Source organism: Bactrocera neohumeralis, chromosome 6 (assembly GCF_024586455.1).
Source record: "Bactrocera neohumeralis isolate Rockhampton chromosome 6, APGP_CSIRO_Bneo_wtdbg2-racon-allhic-juicebox.fasta_v2, whole genome shotgun sequence".
NCBI classification, from domain to species: domain Eukaryota; kingdom Metazoa; phylum Arthropoda; class Insecta; order Diptera; family Tephritidae; genus Bactrocera; species Bactrocera neohumeralis.
This window is the reverse complement of record NC_065923.1, coordinates 30,125,950-30,145,660: the sequence shown is the minus strand read 5'-3', so window position 1 is coordinate 30,145,660 and position 19,711 is coordinate 30,125,950. Positions and strand designations below refer to the sequence as shown.

The window sequence follows — 19,711 nt, the reverse complement described above, 5'->3', positions numbered from 1 at the left end:
ACCAAATTTTTCTCTACCGCATAAAATAATGAACAATCGCAATTATGTATGTGTACGTAATAATTTTTTCGTTTTACAGCGTTGCCAGAATATTCCAATAACGGCTTCATTTGTTTACGAATTTGTGTGCCACACAAGTTTTTATCACGGGAAAACCTGCTGTATGCTTATCCCGCTCTCACATTCAATATTTACAAATCGCTTACATGGAATGTAACCAGAGAAAAAGACACCGCTAATTGATTAGTCCTTTCTGTATATTAAAATATCGTCCACATAACGGGGCTGCCACTAAACTCTAATATGTCATATATCAGACGCAAATGGAGACAATTTATTTGACCGAATGACAAAATAATTGAAAGATCTGGTAGCCTATATTTTGGAACAATTTGAGAGCCGGGATATTGTAGATTGTTGTAGATCGTCGTCATCGTTTTCTAAAAATATTTGATTATCAAAATGTTTACCTTATGGACACTTGTGGAGGCCTCTTTACTATGCCTAAATGCAGTATGTGTGTTGCACGAGGAACGCTTTTTGGCCAAGTGTAAGTAAAAGAAAAGATAGATAAACATGCTAATATTGATAAAGTATTTTTGTAGTTGGTTGGGGTGCACAAGCCTCTCATATGCAGGAATTTGGACAGCCCACAGCGAAAGCTCAAATTTTAAATCTGGTTAGGTCCATTCGCACCGTCGCAAAGAGTAAGTGTGACGATAACATAGATTATTACATTACCAATTTATATTTTCTTTTTAGTACCACTTATATTCCTTAATGTGCTTGCGATATTAATAAAGCTGATACTTGGATAATAAAGCGACTTTTATTTTGCATATAGTTTAATTAATCTAAAAAATAATACTACATAAATTGATATTTCAATTCATAGTAACTCTTCGTTGAAGTACTGACTTTACCCTGTTTTCAAGTGCTATGCTGTAAGCATCCAATTTATATGCAGCAGCTTCCAACTTGTCGACGGTGTCAGATATTTCGTCGATTTGCTTCATTAATGGAACCTATAACAATAAACAATTTTGTAACGAATTTAACAATGAAACAATAAAAACTATAATACCAGTTGTTGGAATTTTATGCTTAGTTCATTTGTTGATACGCTCAGGTTTTCAGCAATTTGTTGCATATCTGAGTACTTAGCCACAGTGGCTTTATTCATTTCCTCCAATAGCTTGTAGTCTTCAAGTGGTGCGTTTAATTCATTACTTATGTAGTCCTCCGTCTTGCGAAACATTTTCGTGGCTAATTTGCTCAAATTAGGATCATGAGGATCCAAAGCTTCGAAGCTTGAAGTACTTGTGGACAATGTGGGACCACGTATAGGCGAATCAAGTAATGCATTATGATCTTGTAAGGCTTGAGGCTCTGATGGCTCTGCAAAATATTCGCCTTTGTTTTCCATTGAACAAATTTTATTATTTACACCCGGTTATCTATAATAGAGTATATTACAATTTTAATGTATTTTTAGAACAAATATTTTTCCAAAAACAAATTAATTCTTATCATTGGCAAATAGGTTCGTAAACAAACTACAGCTGTTTACTTGCACTTTATGTGCGATGCCACTTTCTGCGAACTTTAGTTGGAGAGATGAATGACAATTTCGACAGGCAATTTACGTACCACTTCGTTCTTATTCAGGATTTGAACAGATTTATAGATCAAGACACTGAAAAAACGATCTATACATAACGTCTGAAATATTTATCGAACAAAATTTCTTTATTAACTATATATTTGAAGTAAATAGGATACGATTTATTTAAACTTCTTAAAGCGCAATATTTAATGCAATTGCCTTAAAAAAATGGTGCATGATGGCAAGAGCTAAATTTAAATCAAAGGGGTTTTTTAATTGTATAGTATGTGCTCTAGATTTTTGTACACAACTCTTCTTCGGCTAAAACTAAACGTTAAAAATAGAAATATAAAGCCAGAAAAATATTTTGTCACTGAGCTTGGGAAACATTCATATCTTCATGCAACTAATCCGCTATGCGCGATAAAGTAAGATTTATAAACGACAAGTTTATATGTATGCATTTATAATAACATCTATTAACGACAGAGGATGTACTCTAATGAACACTATCATAAAGACCTTATAGATCTCTTTTAGTTCAAACTGATAAGTACCAATGTCTGGACGTACTTTGTGTTTTAATTCTAAACGTAATACACCTTTTAGGAGCCAAACATACATACATATGGAAATTTAAAAACCATGGATGATGTAAGTCTATATACTTACAAACATACATATGTATATAGAATTTAAAGGTTTCGTATAGTCTCATAAAGTTATAAAGGAGAGAAAACATAGCGTTGAGGATTGTATTTGCGTAAACTTATTTTTGTATCAATCGAACAATTTTTTTTAAACAAGTGTAAAACATTACACTTTTACGTTGCATTATGTCAAGTTGTAAGTGACGTTATCAAGTAGTACTTAAAGTAGGGTACTTAAATATTATCAATCCATACATAATCATCATATCTCATTATATCACTTTTAGCAAAACACAAACACCCGAAGTAAAAGTCAGTGATTCTCCTTCGTTGGAGGTGATTAGAGGTGAAATGGCGCCTGTCAATGTCGATCGCAAGCTAAAACATTTATTTGATGGTAGCGAATGGAATGTTTATGACGACAACATCCTTAATTTGGGCGTAGGTGCTCCAGGTCCAGATTTATTGCAGAACTGCTGTGATATTTTTGAAGCAGCTACAAAGCATAGACTAGTAAGTTAACTGTTATATTAGAGTTATATTTAATAACAACTAATTTTTTTGCAATTTAGAAACATGAAAAACAAAGCAATTTATCCTATCTTTTCCAATACGGGCCCACTAGTGGATCAGTAGAAATACGAAATGCTATCGCAGAATACTTCAGTTCTCTATATGTTGATGATCCCGTAAAAAGGTATGTATGTGTTCATTTGAATATCACAAGATGTAATATTATTTAACACAATTCCTACAAAGTGAGGATCTTATTATAACAACTGGTGCATCGCAAGGATTACATTTTGTCTTATCAACTCTGCTTGATTTAAATGGTGTAATTTTTGTTGACGAAGTTACTTATATGATTGCATTGGATACTATAAAACAATTCACAACTCTTACCATCGTACCGTGTATGTAAAAATATCTCTATATATGTACATATATTTACGCTTTTTTATATAATTATGTCGGTATTTCATTCATTCTTTTTATACCCTGAACAGGATATATTAAGTTTGCCACGAAGTTATACTTTACACAATATCCGAGTGATTATGTATAAATGATCAGCGTGACGAGCTGAGTCGATCTAGCCACGTCCATGTTGTTGTTGTTCTAACGATTACCCAGATCCTGTTTGTGGGAAGGTAGCAAGTTCGCTGTCATCGAGGTCCATCTGTCAGTCCGTCTGTTGGTATATACGACAGCCAAATTCTCAGCTTTTGAGATGTGAATTAGCAATTTTGCACAGGTCCTTTTCTCCCCAGAAGATAAGTCGGAATCGCCGGTATCGAACTACTAGCATATAATGTATGTATGTCATACGAACTGATCGGACAAAATTAAATTCTTATTTGGAAAACCTTATTTAACAAATTATCTTCATAAAATTGGACATGTATTATTCTCTAAGGCAACAACACAATCTCTGAAAAAAATTTTCACATCGGACCACTATAGCGAATTGCTGCCATACAAACTGAGCTAACAAAATCAAGTTCTTGCAAAAAAATTTGAACATCCGAAGGGTATTATAGTTTCGGTGCAGCCGAAGTTAACGTATTTTATTGTTTTATGTTATAAGACAAATTTAATAATTACTGTATAATTTTTTAATTCAGTAAAACTTAATGACGATGGAGTTGATGTGAAGGAACTTGAAAAATTAGTACGGGAAAAACGATTTCAATCACAATCTAAAACCTTCTGGGCAATGTACTATACCATTCCAACTTATCATAATCCAACTGGTATACTTTTTTCTGAAGGTATTAGTCGAAATATAGAATACTACTTTAAAGGTAAATTTAACACTTTCGATTTCTCGATCCAAATAAAAAAATAGCTGTTTGCCAAGAGCTTGCGAATTTAGCTAGGGAATATGACTTCTTAATACTATGTGACGACGTTTATAATATCCTAAATTACACAAGTTCGAAGCCAACGAAGCGCTTATTTGCCTACGATAATGGCCCAGGAAATATAATTTCAAATGGAAGTTTCGCAAAGCTAATTGGACCAGGTGTTCGAGTAGGTTGGTTGGAGGTACCTGCCCGATTAAAACCAATTTTAGAAAATTCGTGAGTAAACGAAATTTTTCAAAATTTATTTGTTTCTTAAATATTATTGAATTCTATTATTGCAGTGGTATCTTGAATAGTGGCGGCTGCTTTAATAATTATACATCGGGCATATTAGCCAGTCTTTTTGAACTAAAATTGGCGCAAGAACATATTGCCATTGTGAAGCGTGCTTATAAAGAACGCATGTTGGCAGCTTGTGAAATACTTGAAAAAAATTTGCCTGTCAGTTGCAAATGGATTAAACCGTTAGGAGGATATTTCATTTGGATTTCTCTACCAACGAATACAGATGCTGGGAAACTTTTACAAACATGTTTACAAGATGAGAAAATATTTTTTATTATCGGTTCTCGTTTTGCTTACGAACCTATGGTGGCAAATAATTGTTTACGTTTATCTATTTCATTTCACAAAAAGGAGAGATTAGTTGATGGTGTCACACGCTTCTGTGCAGTGCTGAAACGTTATCTGGAAGAACACAAAAAATGAAAAAAAAACAACAATTTTTCTTTTATATACATATGTACATATATATCACAATCCAATCATATATTAGTGGGATTTTTAGAAATATTTTGGCAAATAAAAAAAATTGAATAAAGTTATCTTGTAAGTCATTATTTTAGTTATGTGTGCTTTTTTAGCATGTGGCGCTGCACGTCGATCTTCCGCCAAAACTTCTCTTCGCACTTTAAACATTCATGCGTCTTCCCAGTGGTATGGATGGCCAAATGCTGTTTCAGATGACACAGTTGGGTAAAGGATTTCGCACAAATGTGACAAATATGTTTACGTTCGTTTTGATGTTGACTTAGCACATGTTTCTTCAAATGATCAAGTGTTGCGAATGGTTTATCACAGAGTTCACAGGTGTGTCTTTTTTTTTGCGAATGTACTACACGTATGTGTTGTTTCAAATTGGTGTCAGTGTAAAAAGCTTTTCTACAATATGGACATTCGTGTGGAGCATCTAAAAATATGCGTAAATGAGTTTTCACGTGATAGTTTAATGCTGCATTGCTACGAAATATTTTATCACAAATTTCACATTTGAGCAATTTTCCCTTTCGTTCAATACCGCTTTGAATATGATGAATACTCTTATGATGGATCAGTTGTGTATAATCCTTGAAGCTAGCGTCGCATTTACTGCATATTAATACAGGCAGTTCATGTTTGTGAGCAATATGTTGTAACAGAGTTTTCTGATTTAAGAACCCTTCAAAACATTTTGGACACTTAAAGCACAATTGAGAATTTAAAATTGCACTATTCTTGGTGTCAGTATATTTTTCATCAGTGTTTGTTAAATGTAACATATCTGGCAAATTTAGGTCTAAAGCATCCCAACATTCGGAAAAATTAAATGAATTCTCATTGACATTGCTTAAGAGAAATTCATCAAGAAATTCCTCATTCATTTCAATTTCCACATCATCTTCATCCTGATTCACTGGCATGAGCAAATGTGTTTCTTGATAGTGTTGTTGTAAGGAAGTTCGTGAGACAAATTCGGTAGGCACTTTTTCGGATCGGGGACATAGGCTGCAGTAGTATAATAATGCACTTGCAGTGTGCACATTGGAAAGTACGTGTTTTAGCAATTGACCACGACTTTTGTATAATTTTGCACATGGTACACAAACATATCGGCCATCCATATGACTTTCACTAATATGCTTCTCTAAAGTCTCTGCATTAGCATATAAGCTACAACAGTATTCACAAATGCTTATTCCTAAATCAGTTTGGTTTACATGGAGATTTTCATGCGCTTTTAGCTGACGAAAGGCAGTAAATTTGTCCGAGCATTCTCCGCATTTATACACACGCTTGGAATGGTTTTTTAATTTTGCAGAATTAAGTATTTGAATACTTGCCAAAGTGTTACCTTCAACTTCTTTCTCCGTTTTTGGAAGAATTGTGCGAAACTTCTTGATAAAATGTTCGGAACATTGCTCTCCAGGCTTGGTAATGTTAAACTGTGTGCTATTGCATTCTTTCGAATTATTTGCTTTACGATATAAATTGCTAAAAACGACACCACTTTTGAAATTTGACTTTAGGACAACATCTTCATTGCTTTCCTCTGTCACTACTGCAACATTTTCTACACTCGGATTTGTTTCTATCACAGGATCATAAGGCGACAATGTTTTGAATATATATTCTTGTAAGCGTGTCCTCTCCGCAATTGGTATTAACCCAAAACTAGTACTAATAAACAAATTAAATTTTGAATAGATTATGTCAATTTGTAATACTCAAGAAAACTCACTTGCGAATCAGGAAACCAATAATGCTGTCAAAAAAATGTATAAAAGTGTTCCGCTCCTTGTATATTTCCATTAAAATTTTATCTGTATGTAGCTCCGCCATTGCTGATGTAAACAAACTACAGCTGCGAAATTTTTATTTCTACCATCTACTGCATTCATGGTATTTATTTCTTGAACAGGTATGGCCACACTAATTTGGCGCGCTTTTTTAATAAGTGAATTTAGCTGTCAGAATGACATTTCAATAGCCCCGCCATCGAGTTGCTTTTCTCATCATATTTTGGTGCTTTGCGTGCTTTTTCGTTTTCCAAAACAAAACCGTGCTCGAAAATTTGTGTGTGTCCAAATCAAGTGCAGATTAAAAATACGAAAAATATCAAAATATTGTTATAAATTATTAGAACATTTTATATTTCCATGACGACGTTAAAGTTCAGTGACCCTGTCACGCTGACCCAATAAAGCAAATAGCTTTAGCTAGAACATAATCAAGCGTTTTAGTGTTCTTTCAGATATTAAATAGTAAAAATTATACACATGCAATATTTTACAAGTGCGAGAGTAACTCAAGAATATTTCGATACGCCAAATACGCTAGTTATTGGGCCATTCTCTATGTTTGTGATATTCTTTTACATTAAACTATTTTACGTATTGGTTGCTCTATACATATCATTGCATTACATCAACACAATCGGCGACTAATATCCATATATAGGGGGCATAGGCAACAACAGAGAAAGACAACTGAATCGCGGCGGGGGTTTGTAATATAGAAATGTATCATTTTATGGCCACATGTGCGCCTGAGCCATTGGAGTTATCGGAAAAAGTTCAAATACCAGGCCACGTACGACAATATCTTAAGGACTTCCAATTAGAGACACTTCGTTTTTTACATAGACATTTAGCTAATCGAGATTTTTGTATATTAAACGATGAGAGTGGCTTGGGCAAATGTGTGTCAACTGCTGTGTATTTAGGTGTAATAGCCAAAAATAAAACATGTCTTATTGTTGTTCAAAACGATGATGAACTTGTGGCTAGTTGGCAATTTCACTTCGATGTACTTACAAATCTGACCGTTGGAGTTTTGGGTTCGAATACGAGTAAGTTTAATGTTCTAAAAATCTTTTCATTTACATTTACAAATAATTTGTGGAAGTATGTAAATGAAAATGTGGGCATACCTCCCGCTTAGCATTGACCTCGTTATTCTAGTTGCATCGCGCTAATATGTAAGCATATACATATTTACATACATATGTCTGTAAGCATGCGCTCTTATCAGTTACTAATACATATTTATATCCACATGCACTTTTATTAGCTTCTAATATTTCTTATTCTATATATTCTGTAAAATCTGTTGATAGAGTTACGATAATGTGTATATAAATACAGGAATTAAAATAATAGAAGCGCATGAACAGGCAGAATTAAAATTGATAAGCATGTACATAATGTTACTTACATTCAAAATTTATTTTATTTTAAAATATACCTATGCATATTTTTATAGTCTTATCTTAATAGTTTTCTGCATTTGTAACCGTCTGTGACCGGATACACATCCGGCTCTGGTCCGACTATATTGTGAACGGAATAAATTAGCGAATCCCAAATCAACGATATCATCGCCTTAATTCCCCGTTAACGTACATTGATACTTACAATCGAATGATGTCCGCTAAAATTAAATAAAAGTTAGAATTTTAATAAAACCCACAAGAAAAACTGTTATATCCTTTTGCATTGAAATTATAGTATCCCTAGATATATATCCTTAAGATACAAAGCTTTTCATAGAAGAACTTGATTTTAAAATAATTTCGAGGCATGATGCCGAGTTGCCAGTTTTTGGGCGAATAAAAATCCGGGTCCGTTCCGATTTTTAAAAACCCTGCTCAGAGTATGAAAATAGAGTAAATTATGTGACCGTTATCTAAAACGTCTTGGAACAAATATATATGTACATATAGTAACTATTAATTATTATTTTCAGTAACGAAAATTATACATTTTTTTGAGGTTCACTTCGTCTGATATATAATATATTTTTGGAGGGCACAATAGACAACAGATCGCAGTGCAATCCACAGTATTAAATTTAATATAATATAATTGTACGTATCTGCTATTTCCATACAGGCATCTTGGATTCACCGCCAAATATAATCATAGCGAAATGGGCTACTCTACGTTCAACAATTGATGGAAACAAATATAATTATGATTATATTATTATCGATAACCGAGGCCAAATGATGAGTAATAACTTCTGCATGTCTATGCTCTTGAGTAACTATGAAAATAAAGTCAACTTAATAATATCTAGTAACGATGTAACGGTAGGTATCATAAATTATTGTGCACCAAATATAACTATTGAGTATTAATTATGCTTAATTATTTAATTTCAGTCTGATTTAAAATTGTTACATAACTCGCTGCGTCTGGGTGGGCGTTTAGAGCATCAGTATGAACAGTTTAAAGTTTTTGAGGCGAAATACAAATTGCCCGACTCGAAGGATGTACTTAATAAAATTGCAGATTTAGAGCAATATTTCTTAAAACGTGAAATGATAAGTGATTTTTGCAAGTAAGAACATAGTAAATAATTATATGATACAAACTTATATAATAAGAGGATATATACCCTGACAGAGTATATTAAGTCTGTCTGACCCAGAAGGAAACGTTAGAGACCTTATCAAAAATGTATCTATAAAAGATCAGAGATATGTCCGTTTGTCTGTATATATGTAATCTGGTCCCTTAGTTTTTGAAAATGGCTCTGAAAGTTTGCATACGGCTTTTTATCCCCAAGACGCTGCTCATTTATCGGAAATGTCGATATCGGACCATTATAAAGTGTAGCTGCCGCACAAACTGAACTATCAGAATCAAGTCCTTGTTGGAATGCAAAAGTTTTTTTATTTGACAAGATATCTTTTCAAAACTTACCACAATTTATTGGCCAAGGACCGCTATAATATCCGAATAAATTTCTTTGATCGGACCAATATAGCATATACATCTAAACATAGCAAAACCGATGAAAATTAAGTTTTTGTATGAAGCTTTTTTTATTGTGAATGGTGTTCTACTAACTTCGGTGCAATCGAAGTTAATGTTTTTTCCAATTTGAATCTAAAAAAGTCTACATGCAAAGTGAAATTGACAATTAATAAATTTTTGTATTTACATTCAAAGAGTTTTCCGGTTACGGCGTTATCGACATCAGTATGAAAACGAGCTGCCGCTTGTGGATGCAGAACGATATAAGATTAACTTGGATTTGTGGCGTTCAAATAGCTCACAAAAATCGAATGATAATGTCAACAACTTAAATGCGAATTCTGAAACGCCGACTGAAGAACTGTTCAATCAAGCATTAGCGCTAGATCGGGAAATAACGCACATTATAGATGGACAAAAGGCTGAAGCTTTAGTAATGGCAAATAATGAGGCTTCGGACGATGCGGATAGTATGTCACCGCTTTTAATCGACTCTGACTCATGCAATAGCGATGACGAAGAAATTGTCGACATAACGAATCAAGAAATCAGCTTGCCTCCTCAAAATAAATCACCGGCTCCCGATATTTACGAATTTGTTGACTTATCAACTGAGAAATGTTCGGAGGAATATGTGAGTAGTGTTAGCAGAGCTAAACCGAACACTGCAAAAAAAACGACTGAAACTCGATCGAATTCACGATCGCCTGTGCAGAAAAGCAACAACATGAAGACAATTGTAATAAAAGACACAGAAGAAATCGACAATGGCAAAGAATTGACTAAAAGCCAACCCAACCGAAAAAAGACAAAATTACAAACTTCCAAAAAAGTTTTGGAAAAAAAGACAAATGGAAAGCCAGCAGATAAAAATGACAATCAAAATGAAGGTTTGAACACCCGCGTGGAAGAGAAAGCCACCAACGTGAATGTTAGCAATAAAAATGCAACAGTTGCAAAACGTCAAATGAGAAATAAGAACGTAATAAAGCAAAATGTTGTTGCGGAAAGTCAAACGTCACAGGTTAAAGTTAATAATAAAGATAATACAATTACCACAACTAAACGCAGAACTTTGAAACAACCGGAAAAATATGTAAAACAAACCGCAAATAAAATAATATCCACTGATAAAACTAAACTTGCCACTACAGCGAAGCAAAAGAATTTGGATCAGTCACATAAAAATGAGGAAACACTAAAAACAACTGATAAAGCGATTGAGCGTACTAGCCCTAGCAAAGGAAATGATGCCAAGCAGCATACTGATAAGCCAGTAAAAGGAAAAGACCAAACACTCGCTGAAAAAACCAGTGTGTCGAAGGAGAAAGAAGTAAAATCCAAGCAGAATGTGAGTGAATCAATAGAAACCCCTAGACGTTTAAGGCAGACAAGAGGCGACAAAACTGATGTTCGAAAAGACAAAGGGGCTGTGACAACTGAAAAAGTTACTCCAGCTACAGTAGAGCCTAGAAATACTAAAGAAAAGGCACCGGAAAGTGATAAGGTCAATGAAAATAAATCTGCAAAAAATTCACCGAAAGATTCACCAAAACATGATAGCGTAAAACAAAATGTCAAACCGAAATCAAAAAATAACACACGCGTAGATGTGCCAGCGACACCAACCGTGCGGAATACCAGAAGTATGCAACGCCAAACGCGGTCCACGGACGCCGCCAAAAGTAAATACATGAAATCACCACTGTTACTAGATGATAGTAGAAAGCCGAAGAAAAAACGAACTAGACTGACAGAAGATTTTGCCAAGGCTGCAACTAAGGCTCAACAAGAACATGAAAGCTCATCGGTTGAGGCAGACGCAACAAGCAAACGCAAGAAAAACGAAAAGGAAAAATTAGCAACTGAGGATAACAGTAATGCAAGCGGGAAAACTGCGCAAAGTAAGGGTAAAAAAAGGCAAACAAATAATAAAGCTATCGATACCACTGATTCAGCCATACTGCCATGCTCCGGCAACACAGAAGATATGCAATGTGGACAAAAAATAATTGCCGATACGCATTCAGATGACGGTTTTTTGCGGCCACCTACGCCGGTGCGCAACATACGTAATTCTGAACCAAAAAACTTTTTACCCACACCTATTAGCATAAACGATTCCGAAGTAGTATTTGTGCCATGCACAGACGCGCCGCATAAAAATCAATCGATTGTTGTCCTATCCAGTTCAACGGATGAGGGCTCACTTTCGTCTCAGCACTCTGCACAAAGCCGACGAACACGTGCGCTAAAGCAGAAAACGGCACTCAAGCGTCCAGCAACGGACATAGCCAATACCAGTACATTGCACACAACGCCCACTTTCGGCGAACTATTAGCCAAACAACGAATGCAACGCAAGTCACCGGACTTGTTCAGTGCGAGCACCGAACTTGGCCTAACTTGCACACAGCAAACGGCAAGCGATCGGCACGATGGCGTAGAAACTTTTCAAGGCTTCAAAATATTCGGTTCGGAAGTCAAACAAATCCAACAACAAAACGCGCAAACTGCAGGTGGCAAGAAATCAAAGCAAGTGTTAAGTCGTGGACGCTCATGTTTAAATATACTGGAGAAAATGTTTGATACGCCTGCTACGGAGGCCACAGATGCTGTGCCGACTGCTCAAACGCAAACGCAACCTAAAACAAAAACAACAAACACGCAGAAATCAACAAAGAAAGCACCAGACAGCAAATTGGTGAAACGAGCGACCAGGGGTAGCCAACCGGTAATGCCAACACTGCCAAATGCAGTCTCCGCCACACAACAGCAGCACGAAAAAAGTAAACAAACCCAAAATAATGACACTGCTACAAATCAGGTGATTAGCGGTGCTCTGGTGGACGAAGAGATATTCGAGATAACGAATAATGATGCCTTCGGCAGTGTGATGCGCATCAACTCAAATGGTGAAATATCGCCGGTACAAACGACCACACGCGGCCTACAGCAGCCAACACAACACAATAAAATCACGAACTATCTGATCGGTACAACGCAACTAACACCAACGGAAGCCACAACGGATGAGCGTACGCCAAGTAAGCGCACACAAACGCCACTGTCCGGCACAGTGGCGCGCCGATCGCCGAAAAATAAATCAACACAATCAACCAAACTGACCAAGTGGTTTCAGAAAAACGGCACGCTCAATGATCTCCAAGCGAATGCAACACAAAATGACCCCAATTCACGTACGCAGAGCAGAAACACGATGGCTAAGCGTCTTAAGCGGCGTTGCCTAGAGTTATCCTTCAGGAATTGAATGAAATTGACCATGTTGATGATGATGATGAGGACGTTAGACGCGACAATATGCATGTACATATGTATGTATGCACATTAATTAAATTAAAAATGCATGTATTTAATTATAGAATTATAGACAGTATATTTTAGACAGTTTTAATGTATCGTTATTAAATTTTAACGCAATTACACATACACAGTTGTTTTTTAAATTACTTACATATTTAGTAATCTAATTAAATATTGTACGTACACACAAAAAACAACGCAAGAATTAGTTCAAAGTATAGACATTTTTAGTGTAAGCTATGCGAAATGTCTGTACCCCATACATAAAACTGCTGAGTACAACTTTATCGCATCGGCCATTGAACGCCAATGAATGTATCCCTCGTATTCTATTACATATGAAAGCAATTGGAAATTTTACATACATATACAAAAAAAAAAAATGCGTTTACATTAGTTATGTTCTAGTGTTAAATAATATTATACAAACACATACATACATATATATTTACACACGACAGTGTAAATTAAAATCAATGTTAAAAATTAAAACATTTAGCCAAAAAAAGAAAAGAAATAATTAAAGTGAATGAAATAAATGAAGTACATAAATGAATCAAAATGCGTTCGTATGAATATTATCCTGAATTACTGAAGATCGCAGTTAAATTTTCCATAACTGTTTTGCGCTGATTTTCCAACTCACGTCGGCAGATGGTGCCCAAGAATGGCGGGCACTGATATACTATGTCTTCCTCGCAGTAGGTGTCACGGCCCTTAGCACGACACTTAAATTCGCTTGTAGAGATCACTGTGAGATAAACAAATACATATGTAAGTAGTATATAAAAATATTATAAAGAATGTTAGTTAAAAATGCGTAACGTTTACTTAAATTAATTCATAATCGATTTGAAGTAGCGATTTTGGTAGCATTTGAAATGTAGTTTAACATATTTTATTCTAATACTAAATTGTTACAGCGGATTACAAATTTTGACAAATTCGAACCTTATGGAATCAAAACTGCCTTCAATATTATTTTAGACATGCACTTTGAGTGAAGTTTTGTCGATATCGCAAAATTTTATATGAATTTCGAAAAATTCGAACATTATTTAATATCTTTTATTTGCGGATTCTGAGTTGCTTTTTGTAAACATGAAATTTTGTAATAATGTGAATTTCGAAAAATTCGAACATTATTAAATACCTTAATTTTTTTTTTTTAATTGAGTTGCTCGTTTTTGTACAGGCCAGCCCAAATAAAATCCGGCAAAATTGTTGTAACAGAAAAGATATTTCGACAAATTCGAAAATAAATTTACTTTCTATTTATTTGTTACTCGAAGTTGCTCACTTTAAGCATGTACTTTCAGAGGAGTTTTGTCGAAATTGCTAAAATTTAGTATGGATTTCGAAAAATTCGAAAAAGTTTTGTCGATATCGCTAACTTTAATGTGAATTTCGAGAAATTCGAACATTATCAAATATCTTAATTTTTTAGATATTGAGTTTTAGGCATGCCAGTTCTAATAATTGTATTGTTATGACGGAACAGAAAGTTTGACGAATTCGAAAAAGAAATAACCTTCTACTCATTGGTTACTCGAAGTTGCTTACTTTAACCCTGGTGTTTGCATACATTTGTATGGAAGTACGTGTTGTATTTACGCTCATATACATATGTACAATATAGATATATGTATTTTTGAAATTTCTTACCTCTCGATTTGGTTGAAATCAAATTGACTGCCTTGTTCACGCCTGGCGTGGCAATAGCGTTCACAAAAAATGTAAAATTTGATTGTGCTTAAATTATCTACTTTAAACATGCGTTCTGAGGGAAATTTTTTCGAAATTGATAAAAATTAAGGGTGATTTTGAGAAAATTGTCTTCGAATTTTATTATTCGAAGTTTTTTATTTTGAGCATACATTCTTCACATAATTTTGCCGAAATTGTTAAAATTTAGTTTGAATTTCAAAAAATTCGAACATTGTGTAATCAAAAACAACCTTCAAAATTTGATTGGGCTTGAATTATCTACTTTAAACATGCGTTCTGAGGGAAATTTTCTCGAAATTGATAAAAATTAAGGGTAATTTTGAAAAAATTGTCTTCGAATTTTATTATTCGAAGTTTTTTATTTTGAGCATACATACATTCTTCACATAATTTTGCCGAAATTGTTAATATTTAATTTGAATTTCAAAATATTCGAACATTGTGTAGTCAAAAACAACCTTCAAAATTTGATTGGGCTTGAATTATCTACTTTAAACATGCGTTCTGAGGGAAGTTTTCGCGAAATTGATAAAAATTAAGGGTAATTTTAAAAAAATTGTCTTCGAATTTTGTTATTCGAAGTTTTTTATTTTGAGCACACATTCTTCACACAATTTTGCCGAAAGTGTTAAAATTTAATCTGAATTTAAAAATATTCGAACATTGTGTAATCAAAATCAACGTTCAGAATTTGATTGGGCTTGAATTATCTACTTTAAACATGCGTTCTGAAGGAAGTTTTCTCGAAATTGCTAAAAATTAAGGGTAATTTTGAAAAAAATGTCTTCGAATTTTATTATTCGAAGTTTTTTATTTTGAGCACACATTCTTCACATAATTTTGCCGAAAGTGTTAAAATTTAATAATTTAATCAAATCAAAAAAAAACCTTCAAAATTTGATTGGGCTGAGAGAAATTTTCTCGAAATTGCTAAAAATTAAGGGTAATTTTGAAAAAACCGAAAAATTCGAATATTGTGAAATTAAAAACAATCGTCAAAATATGTTTGGGTTTGAATTTTATACTTTATGCATGCGTTCTGAGAATTTCGAAAAATTCTAACTTCAATATTACTTTGATGTTTGGTTATTGTTTTGAAAAATGCGTTTTCAGCTAGGTTCAAATTTACTGGAATTGGGAATGTTCGAATATTTTGAAATATACATATATGTTCACTAAAATTATGCCAAAATCAATCAAATTTAAATGAAACGTTTTTGTCTGAAATTTTAAAATAAAACTAGAACGAATATAACTGATATTGAGCTGACAATTTTTAAATTTGGAAATATGTATGTGTACATATGTATGTACAACAAATTTAATATATCTTCGAACATACCACAATAGATGCCTTTGAAGAAGCATGTTGTATGCCTTGATTCAATCGTATATGTTGGGTCTTTGTCTCCCGGCATAGTCTTCTTAACAATATAATCTGCTGTCGCTTTACTAAAAAAATGCGGCCAATGCGATGTACGCTCCCAGTATTCAACGGTATAACGCCAATCATGAGCGTGTCCACTATCGCCGATAATTTTGAAGCCTAAACTAAAATAGAAGGAAATATACTATTTCTTTAGAAAATATTAAAATATTATTTTTGATACAAATGCTTACATGAATGCTTATCAAAAGTAACGGTATTCATATACATATATAAATACCATATACATTAATAAGTTGCAATATATAGTATTAGTGCATGTAAGAGCAAAAATATAAATGATGAATGTGCCTGCTGGCGTATAAATAGTATAAGGTTACTAATTATACATACATACAAATCCATGTTGATACGTATGTAGATCTACATACATACATATGTACATATGTACCAATAACTTTATCAAATGAATTTACATACTATACATACGACTTCATTTAAGCTGAATGTTAGAAGAAAGAAATAATCACCACTTTTGCTGTTGTTGTTGTTGTTATAATACCAAACAATTTTGAAGAATACCTTTGAGACCGGATATAAATCCATGCTTTTCCGGTTAAAAGTTCAGTCGAAGGCAGTAAATATACTATGTTTCCATGACAGTCGGGTCTACGTAATCGGAACGCACCCGAAGTTTTATGCAACCAAGATTATTTAAGCTTCAGCATTCTCCAAAAATATTTGTAAATATTTTTCTAATGTTACAACAACAAAAATAATAAATATATTTTATATTTGTAACACTGAGTTCTTCTGGGAACTTCGGTATTAAAAATATTGAAAGGAAAAAGCGCCAAGTCATTGTTTATTTCCAAAACAAGTCGAAAATTGTTTGTATCGCACAGCACAAGGAAAGGTAAAATCGATCTTAGACAGCATAGGTAGGCTGCGGAGAGGTATACCATAATATCATCTATAAACAATAGAGAGATTTATTTACTGCAGACGGTCCGTTTTAAGACAAGTGAACAAAAGTACAGCATTTAATATCGAAGGTATAAGGTTGTGGAAAACATGTGTATAGGTGTAATAGGTAAAATATATGGTATTTTGTCGCGTGCTTTTGTGTTAATTTGCATTTGAATTTTCAGAATTCTGACAATGCGCTAAAGTGAACATGAATTTCGAATAATTCGAACATTATATAATATTTACTAATTTATTATATAAATTAATATTTTAGTTAGTGGTTACTGCTTTCAATATTTTTTTGATGCTGAGTTCTTTACTTTAAGCATCAATTTTCAGCAGAGCTTTGTCGAAATTGCAAACATTTTATATGGATTTCGAAAAATTTGAACATTGAGAAATTCAAAATTAACCTTTAATATTTGTTTGGATTTGAATTATATTTTATGCATCCGTACTAAGGGAAGCTTTGTCATAAAGCTAATATTTAAGATAAATTTCGAAAAATTCGAACTTTGAGAAATCCAAAACAACCTGTTTTGGGTTTGAATTATCATATTTAATGCATGCGTTCTGTGGGAAATTTTTTCGAAATTTCTAAAATTTAAGGTGAAATTTGAAAAATTCGAACATTGTGAAAAAAACTATCTTTATATGAATTATTGAATTATTTTGAGCGTAGTTTTATCGCAAATGCTAAAATTTAACTTGAATTCCGAAAAATTCGAACATTAGGAAATCAAAAACTACCTATCAAACTCGTTTGATTTTCAGTCATTTACTTTAAGTGTGTATTTTCTGTAAATTTTTGCCGGTAATTGAATTTTATATCGATTTAGAAAAATTCGAACATTACCGAAACAAAGCAACCTTCATATCTTTTTTTTATTTAAGGTTTATCTTTTTAAACAAGCAATTTCAAGGAAACTCCTGCAAAATTGTTACAGCGGAGTAATAATTTCGAAAAATTCGAACATTACGGAAACAAAAACTACCTTCATATTTTTTTTTATTTTGAGTTTATCTCGTTAAACATGCAATTTCCAGGAAATTTTCTTCACAGTGCCAATTTCGAAAAATTCGAACATTATCAAATCAAAAATTACTTTAAATTTATTTTCTACTATTATTATATATAATTTTAAAAATACATTTGTTGCGAAATTTTGGCTCAAATTATAATTTCGAAAAATTCAAGACGAGTTCGAATAGTAATTTTGATTTTGAGTACATTTACAGTTAATATTACTGTAAAACAACTCTGCAAATATGTACATACATATGTATGTATGTATAAACTTATATTCGAACTTTATAGAGTTCGAATGGTACCTGCAAAGATCTTTATTTTTGAATTTTGCCGTAATTGCAATTGCAAATTTATGCCGGTTTCAACATATGGTTAACATTTGTTATTTTGATTTATCAGTGCACATACATATGTATAGTACATACATATGTATATATTATGTATGTATGTATTTATCTACTTACATATATGTATTTTATAAACTGTATCACTCTGAATATCTATGGAATGTGTTTTTGTTTAAACAACAAAAATTGTTTCTATGCGTAATATTTCCTAGAAGCACTCTTGGCTCATCTACGATGGCATCTTACTGATCGAAATAAATATGTACATACATATATAATTTGTTTGCTCTTTGTACTTACACTGATGGGTTCAACGTGCGTATTTTGTTAAAATCTGACATATATTCCCACACCTCCACCGGCTTAACATTATAGATCATCGTATCAATTTCGAATTTCTTGGGCCGATTCGCGCACAAAACATACAACACCAATAGCACAGCACTGCCGATGACCAAGCTTTTTGTATTCCTTCGTCCAAAATACATTTTTATATTTCAACTATTTATCGTCAATGCACAACTTGAATGAAACAAAATCGCATAAAAACGCCGCGTCCGCTTTTCGTCGATGCAACAAATTGACGAGTGTACTCTTCGAACAACGCTTTCAAACTGTCGGGCATATATCACACAGCATATGTACATATGTATGTATGTATATCGAATAGAAACTGGGATAAGCGCAATGAGAAACTATCCACATGTGTGCCCTTGCTGGACTCTGTCGTGGGTGATACGCGTTTGGTGTGTATGTATGCGTAGGAAAATGTGTAGTATACCTACACATCCGATTATATAGAGACTTACATTTGACCATACAAGTATATCTATATGTACATACATACATATGTATGTTTACATTTCAGTATTTTGTATACAGACATAAATATGTGTAGATATATACACCATACTTATATAGATATGCCTGATCATTGATCGCAAGGGAAGTGTGGTGAATTTATGCGATATTTTGCTATTGTTTTCACACTAACATACATATGTATGTATATACACGCGAGTTAAACTGCGAACATCCCCGTCCGGTTGTCGGCTCTGACCTAGCGAAACTGAGAATATATTGAGAGAAAACGTACAGGCGCAAACTTCCGTTTGACTGCTGCAGAGCGGATCTTATGACACGTGACACGGAGAGCAGGCAACTCAATATTGATAGAGTCGCGCGAAAATGCTTTGGAAAATAATTACATATATGTATATTCGCAAACTTTGCACCTACGAGGGTACATTAAAGAGTTTGTCGGCCGACATCGATAATAAATA

The 19,711-nt window shown here is 33.5% G+C and overlaps 6 protein-coding genes and 1 long non-coding RNA gene across 9 annotated transcripts; 3 read left to right on the top strand and 4 right to left on the bottom strand.

Annotated features, from left to right (window-relative positions):
* The first annotated feature begins 374 nt into the window (after positions 1-374).
* On the top strand, positions 375-822 carry LOC126761217 (immediate early response 3-interacting protein 1). Its single transcript, XM_050477203.1, has 3 exons — positions 375-550; positions 606-707; positions 763-822. The coding sequence occupies exons 1-3, from the start codon at positions 463-465 to the stop codon at positions 816-818; spliced, it is 246 nt and encodes an 81-aa protein (XP_050333160.1). The 5' UTR covers positions 375-462; the 3' UTR covers positions 819-822.
* Positions 811-1,583, bottom strand: LOC126761214 (biogenesis of lysosome-related organelles complex 1 subunit 2). The gene is made up of 2 exons (XM_050477200.1): positions 1,085-1,583; positions 811-1,025 (listed from the first exon to the last, which is right to left on the bottom strand). The coding sequence occupies exons 1-2, from the start codon at positions 1,424-1,426 to the stop codon at positions 885-887; spliced, it is 483 nt and encodes a 160-aa protein (XP_050333157.1). The 5' UTR covers positions 1,427-1,583; the 3' UTR covers positions 811-884.
* A 285-nt stretch (positions 1,584-1,868) lies between these two features.
* LOC126761203 (2-aminoadipate transaminase) lies at positions 1,869-4,948 on the top strand. Of its 3 annotated transcripts, XM_050477185.1 has the most exons (8): positions 1,942-2,034; positions 2,127-2,260; positions 2,544-2,769; positions 2,829-2,953; positions 3,016-3,170; positions 3,882-4,028; positions 4,106-4,340; positions 4,406-4,948. In XM_050477185.1, the coding sequence occupies exons 2-8, from the start codon at positions 2,256-2,258 to the stop codon at positions 4,830-4,832; spliced, it is 1,320 nt and encodes a 439-aa protein (XP_050333142.1). In that variant the 5' UTR covers positions 1,942-2,034; positions 2,127-2,255; the 3' UTR covers positions 4,833-4,948. The 3 variants fall into 3 exon arrangements, with proteins under 3 accessions (XP_050333141.1, XP_050333142.1, XP_050333143.1); XM_050477184.1 differs by lacking the exon at positions 2,127-2,260 and having other exon boundaries at positions 1,869-2,034; XM_050477186.1 differs by lacking the exons at positions 1,942-2,034; positions 2,127-2,260 and adding an exon at positions 2,326-2,452.
* Positions 4,849-6,790, bottom strand: LOC126761200 (zinc finger protein 93-like). The gene is made up of 2 exons (XM_050477177.1): positions 6,622-6,790; positions 4,849-6,560 (listed from the first exon to the last, which is right to left on the bottom strand). Exons 1-2 carry the CDS (start codon positions 6,720-6,722, stop codon positions 4,970-4,972), a joined length of 1,692 nt encoding a protein of 563 aa, XP_050333134.1. The 5' UTR covers positions 6,723-6,790; the 3' UTR covers positions 4,849-4,969.
* A 529-nt stretch (positions 6,791-7,319) lies between these two features.
* Positions 7,320-13,164, top strand: LOC126761198 (protein suppressor of underreplication). The gene is made up of 4 exons (XM_050477172.1): positions 7,320-7,731; positions 8,774-8,973; positions 9,046-9,224; positions 9,839-13,164. Exons 1-4 carry the CDS (start codon positions 7,401-7,403, stop codon positions 12,912-12,914), a joined length of 3,786 nt encoding a protein of 1,261 aa, XP_050333129.1. The 5' UTR covers positions 7,320-7,400; the 3' UTR covers positions 12,915-13,164.
* Positions 8,084-9,901, bottom strand: LOC126761220 (uncharacterized). The gene is made up of 3 exons (XR_007667343.1): positions 9,831-9,901; positions 9,590-9,775; positions 8,084-8,312 (listed from the first exon to the last, which is right to left on the bottom strand). It is a non-coding gene; the product is annotated as an uncharacterized LOC126761220 (long non-coding RNA).
* Positions 13,016-19,241, bottom strand: LOC126761213 (uncharacterized). The gene is made up of 3 exons (XM_050477199.1): positions 18,729-19,241; positions 16,038-16,246; positions 13,016-13,718 (listed from the first exon to the last, which is right to left on the bottom strand). Exons 1-3 carry the CDS (start codon positions 18,914-18,916, stop codon positions 13,546-13,548), a joined length of 570 nt encoding a protein of 189 aa, XP_050333156.1. The 5' UTR covers positions 18,917-19,241; the 3' UTR covers positions 13,016-13,545.
* Between the last annotated feature and the right edge of the window lie 470 nt (positions 19,242-19,711).